The 21,380-nt window shown below is 42.9% G+C and overlaps 1 protein-coding gene across 1 annotated transcript; it reads right to left on the bottom strand.

Moving 5' to 3' along the window:
- Positions 1 to 6,737: 6,737 nt before the first annotated feature.
- Positions 6,738 to 20,841, bottom strand: znf507 (zinc finger protein 507). The gene is made up of 7 exons (XM_071381088.1): positions 20,741 to 20,841; positions 17,165 to 19,308; positions 16,584 to 16,701; positions 16,066 to 16,177; positions 14,055 to 14,159; positions 13,441 to 13,575; positions 6,738 to 13,278 (listed from the first exon to the last, which is right to left on the bottom strand). Exons 2-7 carry the CDS (start codon positions 19,304 to 19,306, stop codon positions 12,855 to 12,857), a joined length of 3,036 nt encoding a protein of 1,011 aa, XP_071237189.1. The 5' UTR covers positions 19,307 to 19,308; positions 20,741 to 20,841; the 3' UTR covers positions 6,738 to 12,854.
- Between the last annotated feature and the right edge of the window lie 539 nt (positions 20,842 to 21,380).

The raw sequence follows: 21,380 nt of genomic DNA, 5'->3' as shown, positions 1-21,380 counted from the left end.
ACTTGAAACAAAGGGGGGGGGAAATATTTGGTTAATATGCAGAGACGAGAAACAGCTACTTTTTTATGTATAAATGAATAAATAAATATGTATAATTCTGGTCCTACAAAAATCGATACACAGAACACACAATAGCACATTATTAACCTGAATGTCAACATCAATTAAAAAAGACAGCAACTCACACAGTTGTAAACAGTTTGTATACATCTTACATCCAGAATGTAGCTAAGTACCACCACCACTAAACAAATCAAAATATATTTTATATTTGAAATTCTTCAAAGTACCCACCCTTTGCCTTGATGACAGCTTTGCACAAGCTTGGTATTCTCTCAACCAGCTTCAACTGGAATGCTTTTTCAACAGTCTTGAAGGAGTTCCCACATATGCTGAGGACTTGTTGGCTGCTTTTCCTTCACTCGGCGTTCCAACTCATCCCAAACAATCTCGATTGGGTTGAGGTCGGGTGATTGTGGAGGCCAGGTCATCTGATGCAGTACTCCACTCTCCTTCTTGGTCAAATAGCCCTTACACAGCCGGGAGGTGTGTTGGGTCATTGTCCTGTTGAAAAACAATTGATAGTCACACTAAGTGCAAATCAGATGGGATAGCGTATCGCTGCAGAATCCTCTGGTAGCCATTTTGGTTAAGTGTGCCTTGAATTCTAAATAAATCACAGACAGTGTCACCAGCTAAGCACCCCCACACCCCCTCCTCCATGCTTCACGGTGGGAACCACACATGTGGAGATCATCTGTTCACCTACTCTGCATCTCACAAAGGCACGGCGGTTGGAACCAAAAATCTCACATTTGGACTCATCAGACCAAAGGACAGATTTCCACCGGTCTAATGTCCATTGCTCATGTTTCTTGGTCCAAGCAAGTCTCTTCTTATTATTGGTGAAACCTCTAGTAGTTGTTTCTTTGCAGCAATTCAACCATGAAGGCTTGATTCCTCATGAGAGCCAGTTTCATCATAGCACATGGTTTTTACAACTACACACTCAAAATTCTTGAAATGTTCTGTATTGACTGACCTTCATGCCTTAAAGTAATGATGGACTGTCGTTTCCCTTTGCTTATTTGAGCTGTTCTTGCCATAAAATTGACTTGGTCTTTTACCAAATAGGGCTATCTTCTGTATACCAACCCTACCTTGCCACAACACAACTGATTGGCTCAAACGCATTAAGAAGGAAAGAAATTCCATAAATTAACTTTTAACAAGGCACACCTGTTTATTGAAATGCATTCCAGGTGACTACTTCATGAAACTGGTTGAGTGAATGCATAGAGTGTGCAAAGCTGTCATCAAGGCAAAGGGTGGCTACTTTGAAGAATCTCAAATGTTGATATGTTTAACACTTTTTTGGTTTCTACATGATTCCGTATGTGTTATTTCATATTGTTGACATCTTCACTAATATTCTACAATGTAGAAAATAGTAAAAATAAAGAAAAACCCTAGAATGAGTAGGTGTGTCCAAACATTTAGACTTGTATGGTATGTGTAAATATTGTACAGATAACAGGTGATGATAATAGTAGCAAATAAATGTATGCTTATGGTTGTGAGGCATATGCTGATACTAATTATTTATGAATAGTGCAATGAATCCCTAATATTATATTATTGAATTATTTATTTTTACAGGGAGAGCATGTGTTTTTATTTTAGGTGCTTTAAATGTCAGAATTATGCAGAGAACATACACACGTACACACACACACTTTGTCACACACATTTTTTATACATTGATTTGTTGGTTGCAAAGGGCAAGTTTTTCGGTTTGATATTGATATATTTTGTTTATTGTATATTGTTGGGTAGTTGTTATTAAATACTGTACCAGTTCCTTATGAAAATAGTTAATTCAATTGCATGTCATCTTTATTATCCTTAAAATGAATACATCCCCATTGGTGGAAATGAATTATGCATAAACCCCAGGACAGCGCATAGCCTATTCTTTGACCTGGTTGTTATTTTAATCTGAAAGTCCCCATTAGAATACATCTCATACTTACATTACCCAATATTCACTACATCGATCTGAAATAATGACCACTCCGTAATTTATTGTGACATATACATTTTTAAAGATCAAGTTATGTCACTCCAAGATGGGGAGTAAACAAGTCCAAATTGAATCATTACATTGTATGGAGACCCCATAGAATTTCTTTGAGATATCAGACATTGTAGAGGACAAGAGAGAAATCTCTGGGCATCCAGATGGAAAAAATAGAAAGTGCAGCTGCTGACATGAAAGGGCTGAAGATTATCAAAGAGATTTAAGAAAATAAATTGGCTTGCCGCTTGTAGGAGCACAGGATTATGGGGGAAGAAAGGCGTAAATGTTTAATGGCTATCCTTTTTTTCATGGAAGGTGCTTGTTTGTCTTGGTTTCTTTCTTGATAAGCACAAAGGAAAAGTAGGTTGCGCACTCTCTCCCCCGCTCCCTCTTCTCTCAATTCCCCAACTCACTCATGCCATCTCTGGGAAGTTCAAGAAGTAAGACTGCGAGTGAAAGGCCTTGGCCTATAAAAGTTAAACCTTCATCTTTCCCAGAAGACCCTATTGGAATGCTTAAGCCATGGGATAGAACATTCTCTGTGATTTCTTCTTTTTACTTACTTGAACACAAAAGAGGGGTTTTAGAGCTTGGCAATTTGGGACCTAAACTGTAAAGGCCTAAAAGTCACTTGAATTGAGTGTGAATCCAGAGTCCTTCTTTTCTTAATTTTTTTCAATTTTCTCTTGATCTTCACTTTCACGGGGCCCATTAAAGGTTTAGGTAAAAGCTTGATCTTGTAAACGAGTGAGTTGGTGAAATTATTTTTCTTAGCTGCTCTGAGAGGTGGTCAGGGTTTCATGTAAAATGAAGGGATTATAAAAGCAGACATTCTGATTCCCAATGAGGAGAATCCATCCTCTGCTTATCACTACACTAGCAGCCCGGGGTTACAGCACTTTAGAGGGGAGAAGCACAACCATATGAAAAGAAAGGTTCCCTTACCATATTGAGTTCAATTCCAGATCAATTTGCTATGCTCATCTACAGTTTAATATTGTCTGGATACCCCCACACTGTCTGTGAGCCTAGGATTGAATTAGCCTAAATGTGAACCTGAAAATAACACTGGTAGCACCTTGCAATACAGTCAGCTTGCTTCTTCCCTCTGTAGTGCAAAACTAGTGTTACCACTATGAGATGGGGACCACCCATGTTGATGGATGTGCTTATCTAACATGTAGCTTCTGTGGTAGAATTTAAAAAGACAGTCTGCAGTAGAAACAATAACAATGCGACACCCTGCCCCTGTTTTGGTAAAAAGCTGAGGAATGGGGCTGGAGAAATGAAGCCACTCTCAAATTCAGTGGTATGGAGGCAAAGACTGACAATCCATTGTATCAAAAGTATAGTTTCAACCATGTTTTGAGGCAATGCAGTGTTTGTTTACAATTACATTGTTACAAGATTATATTTTGGGTTCTGATGGGGTAGGACAGTTGAACTAAGCTCATGAGGTATTTACAAGTTACACTACATGACCAAAAGTATGTGGACACGTTGAACATCTGATCGTTGAATATCTGATTACAAAATCATGGGCATTAATGTGGAGTTGGTTCTCCTTTTGCTGCTACAACAGCCTCCACTATTCTGGGAAGGCTTTCCACTAGATGTTGGAACATTGCTGCGGGGACTTGCTTCCATTCAGCCACAAGAGCATTAGGGAGGTCGGGCACTGATGTTGGGCGATTAGGCCTGGCTCACAGTCGGCATTCCAATTCATGACAAATGTGTTCGATGGGGTTGAGGTCAGGACTCTGTGCAGGCCATTCAAGTTATTCCACACCGATCTCGACAAACCATTTCTGTATTGACCTTACTTTGTGCACGGGGGCATTGACATGCTAAAACAGAAAAGGACCTTCCCCAAACTGTTGCAACAAAATTGGAAGCACATAATCATCTAGAATGTCAGTGTAAGCTGTAGCTTTAATATTTCCCTTCACTGGAACTAAGGGGCCATCCCGAAACATGAAAAACAGACGCAGACCATTATTCCTCCTCCACCAAACTGTACAGTTGGCACTAAGCATTGGGGCAGGTAGCGCTCTTCTGGAATCCGCCATACCCAGATTCGTCCGTTGGACTGCCAGATGGTGAAGCGCGATTCCTCACTCCAGAAAACGCGTTTCCACTGCTCCAGAGTCCAATGGCAGTCCCCTTCTTTGTGGCCTACCACTTCGCGGCTGAGCCGTTGTGGCTCCTAGACGTTTCTACTTCACAATAACAGCACTTACAGTTGATCAGGGCAGCTCTTGCAGGGTAGAAATTTGACACACTGACTTGTGGGAAAGGTAGCATCCTATGACGGTGCCACATTGAAAGTCACTCACCTCTTCAGTAAGGCTATTCTACTGCCAATGTTTGTCTATGGATATTGCATGGCTGTGTGCTCAATTTTATACACCTGTCAGCAATGGGTGTGGATGAAATAGCCAAAAACCACTAATTTGAAGGGGTATCCACATACTTTTGCATGTATAGTGTATATTCTTTAAGAATCAATGGGTACATGTCATTCATTTAAAAGTACAAAAATGCAATTCCCACTTTAAGGCAGTAGGTCCAGTGATGAATGAAACCTTCCATACATGTTTGCCCATGGTAGAAGTGGTCAGAAAGTGACATGTTGGACCTGAATATCAAAACATTCAGGATTAAAGGTGCTCAAAGTTGACCCATTTGCATACCCCACCCTACCATGACACATCCATGTCTTCATTACTGAAAAAGATAAACAGTTGAGTTTGATATCATTGGAAAACTTACAAACAAGGTTGTCAAACTATTTTATAATTTAATGAAAAAACGTTTTTTGAAGGCCCAGTGCAGTCAAAAACATGACTTCTGTTTAAAATATATATATATATATACTATACCAATCAAAAGTTTTGACACACCTACTCTTACAAGGGTTTTTCTTTATTTTTTCTATGTTCAACATTGTAGAATAATAGTGAAGACATCAAAACTATGAAATAACACATATGGAATCATGTAGTAACCAAAAAAGTGTTAAACAAGTCAAAATATATTTTATAGTTGAGATTCTTCAAAGTAGCCACCCTTTGCCTTGATGACAGCTTTGCAGTCTTGGCATTCTCTCAACCAGCTTCACCTGGAATGCTTTTTACAACAGTCTTGAAGGAGTTCCCACATATGCTGAGCACTTGTTGGATGCTTTTCCTTCACTCCGCGGTCCAACTCATCCCAAACCATCTCAATTGGGTTGCCGTTGAGTGATTGTGGAGGCCAGGTCATCTGATGCAGCACTCCATCACTCTTCTTCTTGGTCATAGCCCTTACCCATTGTTTCCATTGAGCATCTCTGAGATGTTTCTACAACTTGGAGTCCACCTGTGGTAAATTCAATTGATTGGACATATTCCTTCAGACCACTCCAATTTAGCAGGTACACTGTTGAAATTAAAATTGAATTGAAATATAAACTTCCAATTACTACCAGAAAGATGGCTGCTGGTACACCCACCGTCAAATGTCAACTTGAAAGGAAATTGATATATGATCTATATTTCCATTATGTCAATAGGTTTCCTAAGGAAGAGTGACAGTATAATTTGAACAATTGATATTCTCACTCAAGTCAACATTATCTGACGTTTGGACCTCCAACCATCTTTGTGATATCATTTGAAAGGTAACATTTTAATTGTGCTCACATTTTAGTATTCATCATGCAGAACATGACACCCACCCTGTATTCAAGAGCATGCTGTGTCTAAAACGAAGGTGGGGGCAAAACAAACACCTCTGACGATGTAAAATAGGGTCTAAGCCATGACAGACTGATCAGGGGTATGCTATGATCCCGTATTGATGTCACTTGTTAAATCCACTTCAAATCAGTGTAGATGAAGGGGAGGAGACAGGTTAAAGAATGAATGTATAACCCTCGAGACAGTTGAGACATGGATTGTGTATAATTTGCCATTCAGAGGGTGAATGGGCAAGACAAAAGATGTAAGTGCCTTTGAACGGGACATGGTAGTAGGTGCCAGGTGCACCGGTTTGAGTGTCAAGAACTGCAACACTGCTGGGTTTTTCACACTTGGTTTCCAAAGGACATCCAACCAACTTGACAACTGTGGGAAGCATTGGAGTCAACATGGGCCAGCATCCCTGTGGAACTCGTTTGACACTTTGTAGAGTCCATGCCCCGACAAATTGAGGGTGTTCTGAGGACAAAAATTGGTGCAGCTTAATATTAGGAAGGTGTTCCTAATATTTTGTACACTGTGCATATGATCATATAAACAAATTTTTTGAAGTTTAGTAATAATTAACAAAAAATGCATAAAGGTAAAAAAATGACAATTTTACTAAAAACTTTTTCAATAAATAAAATAGTTTGACAACCTTGTTTGTAAACTTTCAAATGATATCAAACTCAACCGTTTATATTTTTCAGTAATGAAGACATGACTCTCATGGTAGGGTGGGGTATGCAAAATGTTCAACTTTTAGCACCTTTAACTCCTGAATGTTTTGGTATTCAGGTCCAACATGTCCCTTTCTGACATGGGCAAACATGTATGGAAGGTTTCGTTCAAATCAAAAGGGGTACAGTCAAAAAGTGATTAAAAAAATCATATGGAATGACCCATACACTTGTCCAATAGAAAAACAACCACAGTTCATCCACAAAGTATTTATTACAAAAATACATTGGCAAAGTTATGACATAATACTGTCTATGATGCACAAAATAAATAGATAGCAAGCATCGCTCTGTGGCCTACGGAGCAAATACACACAGAACTTGAAACAAGTTAAGCACTGAACAGCGTTAACAGTGTAAAAGTGAGAGATATCACCTTCTCTCCTTTGGCTTGAAATGCATGCAGCTCAGTGTAAAAAATTAATTAAAATATCACTCCCCGGAAATACATTATAGCCAATTAAAAAGCACACCCATTTTCCAACATTTTAGAAAATGTATTTATTTCAACAACAAAAAAAACATGGACTTAGTGTTTTTTCTTTACAATATATTTAAAAAATAGAATATTAAAAAAATGTCAGTTTGCAATACTACAGTATTTCAACTAATTATGTACAGATCCATTCCACTGGGCACTGACGTCAATTCAACATCTATCCCACGTTGGTTCAATGTAATTTTATTGAAATGTGGAGACAACGTTGCTCCAACCAGTGTGTGGGATACATCACAGAGCAAGGGGTGGCGTTACAGAGGCTATTCAGCTTTGACTGAATAACATCCATGACCTCCTTGGATTATCATTCTGAACAGACGGGCGCACAACAGCACCCCCGGGGCAGACATAGCCTATAACAAATAGCTAGCTAATGACTACGAGAGACTCTCTTAGAGACTCGAATCAAAAAAAGGCACAAACGTTGACAGGATGAGCAAAAATAGCACATTAAAATGTCTTTGAAAATGCACAATCTATTGACGGTTCCCCATCACATGGCACCCTGTAGTTGAATGAGTAGGGACCTGGGGATAAGGGTTGGTTAAGTCAAACAAAGAACATGTCAAAATCATCCACGTCAGATGTCACAGACCCTATAAGAACTTTTCCCTCCCGTCCAGGTTCTCATGTCAGTTCATCGCCTAATTTCTGAAATGAAAGCCAGAGTGGTAGACTCACATGGATGCATCACCATCTGAAATCTAACATTTCCAAATCAAATAGACAAATAACAAGTAGTATAAGAGATTAATAAGCATAGTAGTATATCTAATTGAGTATGCAATTTCGCCAGCAGACTGGACATAAACTACCGAACAAATGTATTAGCACAATTTAGTCATGGATTGTGTGTGTGTGCCATTCAGAGGGTGATTGGGCAACACAAAATATTTAAGTGCCTATGAACGGCGTCTGGTAGTAGGTGCCAGGCGCACCAGTTTGAGTGTTAACAACCGCAACGCCGATGTGTTTTTCACACTCAACACTCATAAAATGAACAGATTTAGTCCTGGATCTAAGGCTTCAAGTTCCTACATGTGACAACGTAAATAGTGAACAAAACAAACAAAAGATAAGCCCTCCTGAAAGATTAAACTGGCTTCACAAATGACATTTTGCCAACTCTGCATGGGTAAAATGAACATTAAAATAACCTGAAGCTTTCCCACAAGAAATACGATGTCAGATCTATCCAAAACTATTTGCACATCTGACCCAAAACCACCAATCAATTCACTTAGGCCCATAGTCACTTCCCTTCCCCCACTGTATCCCCTCGGTCTCATGGTCTGCATCGGTAAGAAGATCATTAGGCCCTCAGAAAGATACAGTAAGAAACTGCACGACAGTACGTCAACTAATAGAATCATATGAAGCTGCTGTCATAAACCCTGATAGATTATACGTAGCAGAAAGTGGCCTATGATCAGCATGAGGTTCTGCTTGCTTGTCTCTTGCTTTAATTCACTGAACCACTCATTAAAATGCAAACTATGTAAATGGTGGGGGGGGGGGGGGGGTTAAGTGCGGTTTAAATGCAGACCGTCACGGTCTTCCTGACATTAGTACTTTGAATTGTAAATTAACGTGAGAATAATCTGCCATTATAATGAGAAATTCAGCGTGCAGAAGATAATGATTTCATTTATTTGATACACTGAGCTACACAAACGCAATCCAGAAATCCCATGAATTATGGATATTTAATTTGATCATAATTTCCTACACCTATCTGTCTACATAAAAACAGTAAGGGCATGGAAATGATTTCCAAGTCACCACTCTGCATACCAAGCATGTTTAGTGTGAAACTAAATGGAACGGTGAGTGAAGTTTGGAAATACTTTAGCAGAGGTAGTCAAACGGAAAACACCTTTTCAATGTCAGTCTACAGTCACATAGGCCCATCACTTGAAAAGCTGTTCATATACAGTGGTGCAAAAAAGTATTTAGTCAGCCACCAATTGTGCAAGTTCTACCACTTAAAAAGATGAGAGAGGCCTGTAATTTTCATCATAGGTACACTTCAACTATGACAGACAAAATGAAAAAAAAAATCCAGAAAATCACATTGTAGGATTTTTAATTAATTTATTTGCAAATTATGGTGGAAAATAAGTATTTGGTCAATAACAAAAGTTTCTCAATACTTTGTTATATACCCTTTGTTGGCAATGACAGAGGTCAAACGTTTTCTGTAAGTCTTCACAAGGTTTTCACACACTGTTGCTGGTATTTTGGCCCATTCCTCCATGCAGATCTCCTCTAGAGCAGTGATGTTTTGGGGCTGTTGCCGGGCAACACGGACTTTCAACTCCCTCCAAAGATTTTCTATGGGGTTGAGATCTGGAGACTGGCTAGGCCACTCCAGGATCTTGAAATGCTTCTTACGAAGCCACTCCTTCGTTGCCCGGGCGGTGTGTTTGGGATCATTGTCATGCTGAAAGACCTAGCCACGTTTCATCTTCAATGCCCTTGCTGATGGAAGGAGGTTTTCACTCAAAATCTCACGATACATGGCCCCATTCATTCTTTCCTTTACACGGATCAGTCGTCCTGGTCCCTTTTCAGAAAAACAACCCCAAAGCATGATGTTTCCACCCCCATGCGTCACAGTAGGTATGGTGTTCTTTGGATGCAACTCAGCATTCTTTGTCCTCCAAACACGATGAGTTGAGTTTTTACCAGAAATTTATATTTTGGTTTCATCTGACCATATGACATTCTCCCAATCTTCTTCTGGATCATCCAAATGCTCTCCAGCAAACTTCAGACGGGCCTGGACATGTACTGGCTTAAGCAGGGGGACACGTCTGGCACTGCAGGACTTGAGTCCCTGGCGGCGTAGTGTGTTACTGATGGTAGGCTTTGTTACTTTGGTCCCAGCTCTCTGCAGGTCCTTCACTAGGTCCCCCCGTGTGGTTCTGGGATTTTTGCTCACCGTTCTTGTGATCATTTTGACCCCACGGGGTGAGATCTTGCGTGGAGCTCCAGATCGAGGGAGATTATCAGTGGTCTTGTACGTCTTCCATTTCCTAATAATTGCTCCCACAGTTGATTTCTTCAAACCAAGCTGCTTACCTATTGCATATTCAGTCTTCCCAGCCTGGTGCAGGTCTACAATTTTGTTTCTGGTGTCCTTTGACAGCTCTTTGGTCTTGGCCATAGTGGAGTTTGGAGTGTGACTGTTTGAGGTTGTGGACAGGTGTCTTTTATACTGATAACAAGTTCAAACAGGTGCCATTAATACAGGTAACGAGTGGAGGACAGAGGAGCCTCTTAAAGAAGAAGTTACAGGTCTGTGAGAGCCAGAAATCTTGCTTGTTTGTAGGTGACCAAATACTTATTTTCCACCATAATTTGCAAATAAATTCATTAAAAATCCTACAATGTGATTTTCTGGATTCTTTTTTCTCATTTTGTCTGTCATAGTTGAAGTGTACCTATGATGAAAATTACAGGCCTCTCTCATCTTTTTAAGTGGGAGAACTTGCACAATTGGTGGCTGACTAAATACTTGTTTGCCCCACTGTATCACCCTCCGCTATTGGTCAATACAGCACACAGAGATAGGAATAGCAGGTTCGTGAATAGGTTTAGTATACTAGCACACCGCTCTGTGCTAGGATGTCAATCACTCCAGCCATCCATTATCTACAAGTGCTAGGCCTATATGGAGAAACTTTGGAAACTGCTTAACATATTCAAGTGATCAACTATGCAATTATTTTGCTAAAACATGAATCTAGAAATGATTATCGTAATCAGAATAGTAATACGTTCACTAAAGTAACTACAAGTAGCCTAAGCTAAACACAGTTGGGTGTTGGCTGCAATCAAAGTTCAATGATTGTCCATTTACCATCTCTCCACCATAACACCTGGGTCTAATATGACCACTAATATGCACCATAATTGACTGATCATACCTTAAAAATTCCTCCCTAACCTAGTTCTGCCTCAAGAAGCCTTGTTGGTAAAACAACAACTTGTTACCAGCCTATCTATCCTACAGCTTTAGGAAACCACTCTCAAGTGACCCATCATTACCCATAACGTACCAGAGGTCCAATAGGTCAAAATAGAATCAAACAGTGAATTAAATAAAAATAAGTATTTTCCTTTGCTTCGACATAACGGAAACCAACACGCATAGGCCTACATTGATACATAGTATTAACCAGCCTGGTCTCATAGACTAGACGTAACATCGTAAACGTAAATCCAGGACACTCAAATTGGTATGATATGTTACATTTCGTATGGTATGTATTCATTTGTGGAAGTCACACAGTCACACTTCGTAATAATATGTTAATGTAGCAGTGTGATGTTGTTCCCCTAGATTACGCACCAAATTGCACACAAGGACCAATTCAAATAGGCCAGGTCAAGAGGGGATGTTAATAATTTGATAATAATAATAATAATTCAGTGTATTTTTTTATTTAATTACAGCTGCATAGCTAATGTTTTTATTTGGTGTACAAACACTTTTTCATACCAATATTGTACATACAAGTGATTGTAAAAGTTTTGTATATTTTGGTTTGGCCCATCGCGGGTTATCTGTATTCCCATACCACTTTATCGTTCTCTTTTGCCTGACCCTCGGCTAGCAAGGTATGTTGTCCTTGGCTCCGAAACTGTTTAATATAAAACCGTCATAAGGTTATACAATGTACTGTTTTGCAACCATACGTTTGTTATAGTGTGGACAGTGTAGGAATTTATGTTAACAAGTTTCACAGAGCTCACTGACTGGGGTATCTGTTGTAACTTCTGAGTACTTGTGACAGTGGTTGAGTGAGTGTCCATGTGCTCGTGCAGGTGCCGGAGAGCTGTGACTGCACCAAGGGTAACGTGTGTGTTGTCTCTTCGTGTGCAGGTATGTCTTTTATTTTGTCAGAATTATGTTCTGTATAGTTTTACTTGTATATGCTGTTGTGCAGCGAGTGTGTGCACGCAGCACCTGTTAATTCCTTTTGGCGCTCTTTTGCCTGACCCTCGGCTAGCAAGGTGCCGGAGAGCTGTGACTGCACCAAGGGTAACGTGTGTGTTGTCTCTTCGTGTGCAGGGCAAATAAAAAGATTTCAACGAGCAGACCATCAGTTGTGGCAGCGTCCTAATTAAAAATACACAACGCAGAATGAACCACGCTACATTAAGAACTACAATTTGTATTCAAGGTTACGAATTTGCAAAATGCACAACATGTTATGAATTTGCTAAACGTACGCAATGTTACGAATTCTAGCTAGGTGGCTAACATTAGCCGTTACAAATTTACAGAATAATACGAAATGCTCTGAGACCAGCTTGTATTAACCCATTTTGAATATAGCTATGATGAACACAACATGCAAGTAGATGGCATCTCTGTATAGCCTAGTGCAGGTGCCACAGATACACTATAAATGTGAAGGATTAAATATATTAAATTATATTACAGTATTTTAATACAAAAGCTGCCATGTGGTCAATATATGTTTGCTGAGTAGAATGGACTGAGCTCCATTTGAAAATATGGAAATGTCTGTTTTCTGAGGTATTAAATGTGTCTGAACTTGTTCAGGTTGAACATTTTACTGCAACGCCTTGAAATTGGAGTTTTCCAATTTTCTGTATGTCTGAGCTCCAACTGATACACTTTTTGTAACCTTCTGTTAAGTACATAAAATTAAGAACCAGAAAACAAGATGCGCGGTATAGTACTTCCCTTTTAAAATCAGACTCAGTGTAAGTGAGTGGATAGGTTCCTGGTTCTTTGTTGGGGTAAGGGGAGGGGTAGGTGGGGGGTAAATGCTGTCTCACTGTGCTGTGCTGCCCTCTGCTGGTTGGGCTGCTCCCTGCTGCTGCTGCTCCTTGTTCAGGATGATGCTGATGATGTCTCCCTCATGTTCCTTCATGTGCTCCATCAGTCTCTCCTTGCTGGTAGACTCAAAGCCACAGATACAGCAGCAGAACAGCAGCACACAATACTCCATGCCGGCCCGGGACTGGACCCCCTCCTTCCCTTGGGGGCTGTGCTGGGGGGTGTCGCTCTGTGGGGCCTGCTCTCTGGAGGACCACTGGATGAGCTCCGTTGTTGGCCCTGAGCCACCGCCAACCACACTGTCCACAGGAACCTCTGCTAGGGGGGCTGGGTCCACAAAGACCCTCTCCTTCTTCCCACCCTGCACCACACCAGACTGCTCTGCCACTGCTGAAACCTTCTGCGGGGCACTGGGGGAACTACAGCCAGGGAGAGAGAGCAGGCTCACCATCAAGACAGAGACATGACCCTACACATCCTGGTTCACTGGGACCCAAACATAGGCTTCAGTCTGACTAGAAGCTTTACAGATGGTAAAGGCAGACCGTTAAAACTCCAAACCCCCATCACCCCCTACTCACCGGACGCTCTGGGAGATGGCCTCGTTGATGGCCTTGTTCACCTGCTCGTAGTTGTAGTTCTGATCGCCAGCGTGCTTCCACATGTGAGACTTGAGGGACGGAGGGTGACTGCACACATAGCCACACAGTGAACACCTGAAAAACGAAAGGAGTATGTGAGAGGGGGGGAAGAGGGAGGGAGAGAGAAAAGAAAGGGATCAAGTCTGTAGCAGAAGCAGCTGATTTAATATGCTGCTTGGGGTCCACTAATCCCCTCAACTCCATTATATCAAAAGGGATCAGCAGCACTAAAGACTCCTCAGGGAAAGACCTAGTGACACACATGCTCTGATACCGCTTATCTGTACTGCTCGACATCATGCTCCAGCCAACTCTATATACCCAGACATCCTCCATATTGACACTAAAAGGAGAGTTCATTAGGAGTTCTTTCTGATGGTCGATGAGATGGGTTCTTCTTACACTTTAGCTTTTCCTCCATCCCCAGACTCTTTCATAGCACATAGGCCTACTTTCTCTACCTCTCCCACTCCCCTGCCCAGGTCTCCCCTCAAACCCCTGAGCTGGTCCTCACCTGTACTGCTCCAGAAGCTGAACCCTGACCCGGTCCTCACCTGTACTGCTCCAGTAGCTGGACAGCCTGGTGCTCCTGGGGATGTCTCCTCATGTGGCTCTTCAGGCTGTTCATGTTGGTCGTAGCAAAGTCACAGCTGCAGCACCTACGGTACCAGAGTTGGCCAGAGTTAGAGGGAATATCTCTGTACAGGCCTAGTTGTTAGACAGTTCATGTTGTGCTTGGCTGTTTATGCTCTGTTTACTATTCTGTTTTGGCTGGTACAGCAGGAAAAGCCCGGAGGGCCATATTGTTGTCTTGACGGCTATTTTGTTTCGAGGCTAAGCTGAAAGTGTAGCTGGCAGCACAATGTTCAGAGATGCGATACACTGTGTGGCTCAAATGGATAAGATGGCCTTAGTTAAAAGGCGTGTGCTTCCCTGTGGAGTGGCTTGAAGTGAGTCAAGGATACTAAAGCACAAGAGTAGAAAGACTGCACTCCCCTGCATGAAAGGGCTCTATTGAGGGTCTATAGTGGGGAAAAATGAAAACAAACTAGATGTGTGTGGCCTTAGAGAATAAGATCCCCCCCCACTCAGACATCAGACGCCGCCTCGAGAGTGTGTGTACACAGAGCAGGGCCGATCCGCTTACATGGGTGCTGCGTTGAGAGAAATACTCCAGCTGTAGACTGCAGCCAAGGTTGATCTTTACTTAACACTCACTGGCCCCTGCTGGAAATCTGTATCATAACATCATGATTCTATATTTTTTTTACATTTAACTAGGCAAGTCAGTTAAGAACAAATTCTTATTTACAATGACAGCCTACGCCGGACGATGCTGGGCCAATTGTGTGCCGCCCTATGGGACTCCCAAACACGGCCGGATGTGACGCAGCCTGGATTCGAACCAGGTAGTGCAGTGACGCCTCTTGCACTGAGATGCAGTGTCTTGGTTAATGGATTTGAGTAAGCAACAGGATTACGTCATCGGTAAAATGGAAAGAAGTGAATTACTGGATAACTAAAATTAACCTAATCTAGTTTAAGCGGTATCATCTGTCGGACAGCAAGAGCACGCAGCTCTCAACTGGTTGTCGCGTGGAGCACCTCACAGAAGAACGACGCCGGTAGGGTAGGTAGATAAGATATTTCTACTTATATCTACCTGTGACTGCTAACTTAGGCAGCAATGGGTATGCTAACAAGGTTTGAAGTCTTGGTTGAATCCAGTCATCATGGGCTGTTTGAATTTGAAAAAAAAAAACTTCCCAATTAAAATGGTGACTGCAAAGTAGGCCTACCTGGCAGAATGATATCATGATGATTAGTATCAATCGGGATGGCATTGGTTTTGCAAACTCTGCCATCACGTGCAGGCTACACTGGAGGCCTACAGTGTACAGTACAGAAATACCACTAGGCAAACAATGGTCTCTTGTTAGATGCACAATTGAATAAAAGGGCAACTACACCCTCCCCAAAATATTTACCAGACCTGCTTTAATCATTGTTGAAAATGGAACATCCAATCGTTGTTGTTTCTTCTATTTAAAAAAAGTGTGATCTTGAGAGTGAAAACCTGAACAAACTCAGAAACCCGGAAAAACAAAAACGATATCAAGCAAAATATTAAACTGATTTTACAGGACCCTACAACTGTAGCCTGCTGACTGTTCAAAATTGCTAACAATAACACCCTTCTTGAGATTGCACAATTATTTTTTCCCTGAAAACAATCAATGTGAACATGATATTGTTTGGAAGTTAAAATTGTATTATTTGTGTATGGAGGGTGGGTTATTACAGGCTAGCTTGCTCATGCCACAAATGAAAGATAAAATCACCTGATATTGTAATTATGCACACATCATCCACTATCCTGTGAGATCTTGACCCAGGCCAGTATTTCCCCCCCCCCAATTCGGGCCAGTAGCTTTTAGATGGCACTGGCCTGGTGTGCCACTGGCAAATTTACTTGAATGTCAAGTCCTAAGGAATCCAGATTGCAATCACGATGAATCCTATTGACATGATTAAAAACACAGACCGTAGACACACAGCACCAACCTGTAAGGCTTGTCAGAGTTATGGATCCTCCGGTGGTTCCGAACTCCAACATACGTGGAGCTGCTGTAATCACACACGTCACATCTGTACACCTTCTGCGAACTGACGGAATCTGGAGAGCGGAAACAAAAGTACACTCATTAAATATTGTGGATAAAGGATGAGGTGCCAATAAAATTAAACGATCAAAATGGGTAGCGGAGAGGATAATAAGTGAGAAACAGTCTTTGATTTAGAGTAAAAAGACAGGTCGTGTTTGGTCAAGTTGAAAAACACACTTGGCGCAACGCTCACCATTAAAATGTTATTCAAGCTTTTTATTAAAGGCTTGACGGTTCTGATGAAGGCTGAAACATCAAGCTTTTAATAGTCGCCTAAATAAAATGCATTTCTAATGGTGAGCGTGCCCTTTTAACTTTTCAATTAATAAAACATTTTTTGGGGTTGCACCTCGACTCACGTTGGTCGAGCGCCCTCCACTTCTTTCCATTGAAAAATACATTTGACAAATTCCTCACCGTCAACTGTCATCTTTTCAGATTCCTCCATGGTTGCCGTGGTTTCAGTGACAGGGGTTAGTGTTGCGTTGGTGTCGCCCAACCCGTGCTGGTCTCTAATGTGGTTCCTCAGCTGACTCTGTGGAAAGGGTCAGTAATAAAACCAACAGTAAAACAAATAAAACGTAACGATATCTTCTGGGGCTAGAAAAAACACACAGGCTACCCTCCCCTCTCTAAAAAAATGATCTCTGATATCTATGGAGTCCGAAAAAACCCCACAGAATGTTATGACGGACTTAATGACGTCTGCAGAAATGGACGAGGTGTCTCATGAAAGTAATGAAATCAACAGGCTAGTTCTCTGCTCCCTGAATCAAACTAAACTTATTCAACTGCACCAACCAGACAAACATCCATCTCAACTCTCACTTCAACAATCAGTTCATCTTAAATGACTGTCATTTGGGTCATGGAGAAATAAAAACTCAAGAGCAATATTCTCTCCTAGAGGAGGAGCCACTTCAATAATACATTCCTGCCCAGGGACATTGAGGCGCACAGTCTGTCCTAATTCCGCTCTCTTCAGTCCTTCTACTCACTTTGTAATAGAAGGCCTCAGTACACTGCTTGCAGTGGTACACCCTGGTCTTGCAGTGGTTGATCATGTGGCCTTCTAGATCTTTGCTGTCCAGGGCGATGTGTTCACAGATGGGACACTGGTAGGGCTGTCTCTGGCGGTGTACTCGCAGGTGCTGCTTGATGTAGCCCTTGTTCCCACTGCTGTAGCGACACAGGCGACAGCGGTAGGGCCTCTCGCTGCCAGGGATGTAGTCCACCAGACCCCCACCAGGGTTACCCGGGTCCCCCCCTCCACAGTCGCTGACCTCCCCAGCGTGCTGGCTCTGGGCGTTGTCCTGTAGCTCCTTCAGGATGTCCTCGTCTGAGGCGTTCTGGTCCGAGCGCTCCTTCAGCCTCTCTATGACCGTCAGCAGGGACAGGCTGATGCCAGCCTTGGTGGGGCCCTCGGCCAGCCCGTCCTCTCTGGACCCCTGCAGCTCCAGGTCTACCAGGGCTGACCCCACGCTTGCCAGCTCCTCTACCGCTGCAGGGGCTCTGTCGGCTGCAACTGCTGCAGCCGTGGCCATCTCCAGGAGCCTCTGGCCCGTGTCAGGGCTCTGGGAGGATTGGCCCACGATGCTCCTGATGTGCTCCGCGGTCCTCATGGGCATGGCCACCAGGGCTTCAGCAGCCAGGGAGTGCAGCCTCAGAGACTCAGAGTGGGTCCTCCTGCGGGCTGGGGGAGCGTTCTCGTCACGTGGAGGGTCCGTGGTGGTCTGCTGCCTCTCGCTGTTGCTCCAGCCAATCACCACCTCCTGCTGCTCGTCCTTGTAAGCAAACATTGGCTGGTTCTCCACATGGCCCACCTCCTCTGCAGCCAACAGGCTCTCGTCTCTACCCACCTCTGGGCTGGGGAGGAGGGGCTGGGTGGCCACGGGTTCCTCTGCGCACGGCAGTCGCTCCACTATGACATTGACATGGCCGGCACTGTTGGGACTGCAGCTGATGATCTTCTGGGCTGATGACAGGAGGCTGTCTGTTGTGCTTGTAATTTGATGACAGTCCTGCACAAGTTCCACCTCCGTCTCTGTGGTCACCTGTACCTCCAACATTGGCTCTGAGTCTTTAGATAGCCTCTCCACTGGGCTCTCCTCTGTGATTGGTTCTGTCCTGGCCTCATTCCTACACTCCGCCACAGGGGCACAGAGGTCGATCTGGAAGGTGGACATCTTGTTGAGGTTCTGGGAGTTCTCTGGAACCGGGGTGAGGACCACTATGGCTTCCTCTGCAGGAGGAACTACAGGAGGTGCTGGTGCTTCTTGTCTGAAAGGTGCCACTGCCTCGTCCTCAAAGATCGGGTAAGAGCAGTCCACCAGACCTGCGTGCTTCCATGCATGAGTCTTTAGCATTCGCTGCTGTCCACACACATAGCTGCATATCAGGCAGCGGTACATCCCAGACTCCTCATAGCTGTACCACTTCTTCTTAGCAGGGATCTCCTCAGCACAGTCCATGGCGGTTTTGAACACAGCCTCCTCCACACTACCCCCCATCCCTAACCCTAAGTCCTCATTTCCCTCGCTGGCCTGCTGGCTGGATACAGGGTTCTTGTTAGAGTTGCTGCCGTCAAAGTGGAGCCTGACGTGGGCCTCTAGCTCCTCCTGGTGGCTGGAGGTGAAGCGACACTCAGAACACATGAGGATGAGGTCACTGTGCTGCTCATCGTGCTGCCGCAGGTGCTCCTTCAGCAGGCTCAAGGTCGGGGACAGGAACCGACACAGGCTGCACTGGTAACAGGTGATGGTCCTACTGCTGCCAGCAGGGGCACTGTTGTCTGGCTTGATCTCCTCCTCTTTCACCTCTTCCTCCAACTCCCGGACTCTCTTGCAGGGGGAGGACCCACCACTGCCCTCCCTGATCTCTGGGACTCTGATGGAGGCACATGACATGAGGGCTCTCTTCTTCCCAGCCAGGGTACATCGACGTGGGCGCTTCTCCACGATCTTGCTGAGCTTCTCAATCACCTCGATGAGGGAGTCTGCGGCCTGCTGCTGCCTCTGGTCATCATCCCTAGGCTCCATCAGGGTACCAGGGGGCATTTCCACCCTTTCAGGGATGAAGACAGTCTCCTGTTGGCCTCTAGAGAGGGGGAGCAGGATGGCAACTCCACTGCTGTCCTCCATGCCTGGAGGAAGCAAAACAAGCTTGTTAAACTACCACAATCAGCATGGCATGCATAGCACAGGAATATGACCACGGCTAGTAAACTCTTAATGTCTCTTACAAATATCGTATTGCTCTCTTTGCAAATGTGCTTCTTTCCATCTTAGACACACACAAACAAATGTTGACTAAATCTGCCTACACTGAGAAAGAAACCTGTTGTGTTACTAGGTTCATGACCTGGCTGGGGCAAGTGTGGTCACAGAGTACACACAGAGTACAGTACTGAACTTTGAAAGTCCCAATCAAAGTCCTAATTTAGTTTTACCCTTCCTAAATCCAATAATTACATTTGATAGAAAACATTTGATAATTTATTTGATAATTCAGTCAAGCAGATCAATGATAATTTAATAAGGATGAATGATTATTTACCAGTGCCACATTAGAGGAAGACATTCCTGTGGTTAAGCACATTAAGTCTGCAATTGGTACCACACTTTCCCCTTTCTGACCACAATCAGGTTCCCTTTTCTTTGGGTTCTGCTTTTAAGGAATAGCCTATGCCTAAATATCCCTGAACTTTCTCCAGTACTGTACTACCTAGTGTTCATTCTGCAAAAGTGACAAAGGTCTTGGGTAGGCAAGTTCCAAAAACTTCGTAAATAACAAGGTTGTCAACAAACAACGCATACAAAGTTGTATAGCGGCAGAATATGATACCAGGTATGGAGTGGGCTATTTAAATACGTTTTTTTCACTCACTACGTTTATTCGGGCAAATGTATGTCCTCACACTGGTAGCCCATGGACAAAACATTAAGAATAAGCTACGTGGTGAGTTGATGCCTATTTGTCAACTAGTTCAACGTACTTTACGACGTTTTTGGAACAGATTCCTGTTGGAACGATCCACAAATTATACCCACCCGTTTGCACAATCCACAAACTAATGTAAGTTAAGTGATTGTTAAAATCAAAGACTTTCAAGAAATATTAAGGTTTTCGCTTGGGTTTGGTAGCTGACCACTTTGGCTTAGTAGCTAGCTAACTAGTTGAACAGGGATATCGATATGTGTGCATGACTAGGGGGACTGCCCTCTGACATAACCGGCTAAAAATAAAATGTCATACACCGAGGCGTGGATGGTTGACGAAAGCAAAATAATGATCTGTAAAACCTTATAGCTAGCTAAATGCCAGGTAACATAGCCACAATAATCGCGTAGGTGTGTCGATAAGATGGAGTCCAACGCTAGAGATATACATTCCTAATCTGGAAAAAGGGACAGGACATGCACTGTACATGACAACAAGCCAACCACTTGAAGCTAAGCTAGTACACGAGTCCCTCACACACACTGTAAAAGACATCTAGCTATTTAATTGGCTTCTCGTTTAATAAATGGCAACGGGTCATGCGACTTTTATGTGTCGGTTAGCTAAGTACTTACTGATCCGGCAATTCTGAGTGATCTTTGGCCTCAAAACATTAAAAAAACTGTGCTTTATCCTTTAGCAGTAAAAAGTGGCCTCTGTCTCTCACACTGCAAAATGGCGAGGATGGAGAACGGATCACGTGACTCAAACCCAAATGGTCAGGTGGCCAACATGGAATCCGTGTTTAGAGACAGAACCATCGGGTGGAACCAGGACCCCCCAAAAAATCCACTGAACAGTTACTGACAGAATTGGTTTATGAGTGTGTAATATGTGTAAATTCACAAGTAATATGACTTAGTATAATGCAATTAAGCACAAAATGTAAACGCATATCAAACGGAGGTAAAGTGCAGGTGCAACTCTGTCACTGAGGAGTTTATGTTAAATGTGCTATGTCGTGCATCATGACCTTCATTTCTCTCCCAAATATATTTTAAATCTAAAACTTGCTCTTCAACTTCTATTCACCATTCATCCCACTAGTTTGTGTAAATCTGTAATTGTATCGCGCGCAAAGGTGTTAACATGATAAAATGCTGCCATCTGCTGCATTTTAAATGACATTGAACAAGCTTGTTCAATTGCGTGCATGCCAATAGGTCAGATTTACCAATTAATTTACCAATCGCATAATGTTTTGTTTGTAATTCC

This window comes from Salvelinus alpinus, chromosome 33 (genome assembly GCF_045679555.1).
Source record: "Salvelinus alpinus chromosome 33, SLU_Salpinus.1, whole genome shotgun sequence".
Classification (NCBI taxonomy): Eukaryota; Metazoa; Chordata; class Actinopteri; order Salmoniformes; family Salmonidae; genus Salvelinus; species Salvelinus alpinus.
The sequence above is the reverse complement of the archived record's forward strand: the minus strand, read 5'-3'. Positions and strand labels throughout refer to the sequence as shown.

Coding starts and splice junctions, on each gene's coding strand:
- znf507 (XM_071381088.1), bottom strand. CDS start 19,306: ATGGAGGACAGCAGTGGAGTTGCCATCCTGCTCCCCCTCTCTAGAGGC. Junction 13,576..14,054: donor CAGCTACTGGAGCAGTACAG/GTGAGGACCGGG, acceptor TTCGTTTTTCAG/GTGTTCACTGTGTGGCTATG. Junction 13,279..13,440: donor GCCATCTCCCAGAGCGTCCG/GTGAGTAGGGGG, acceptor CCCTGGCTGTAG/TTCCCCCAGTGCCCCGCAGA.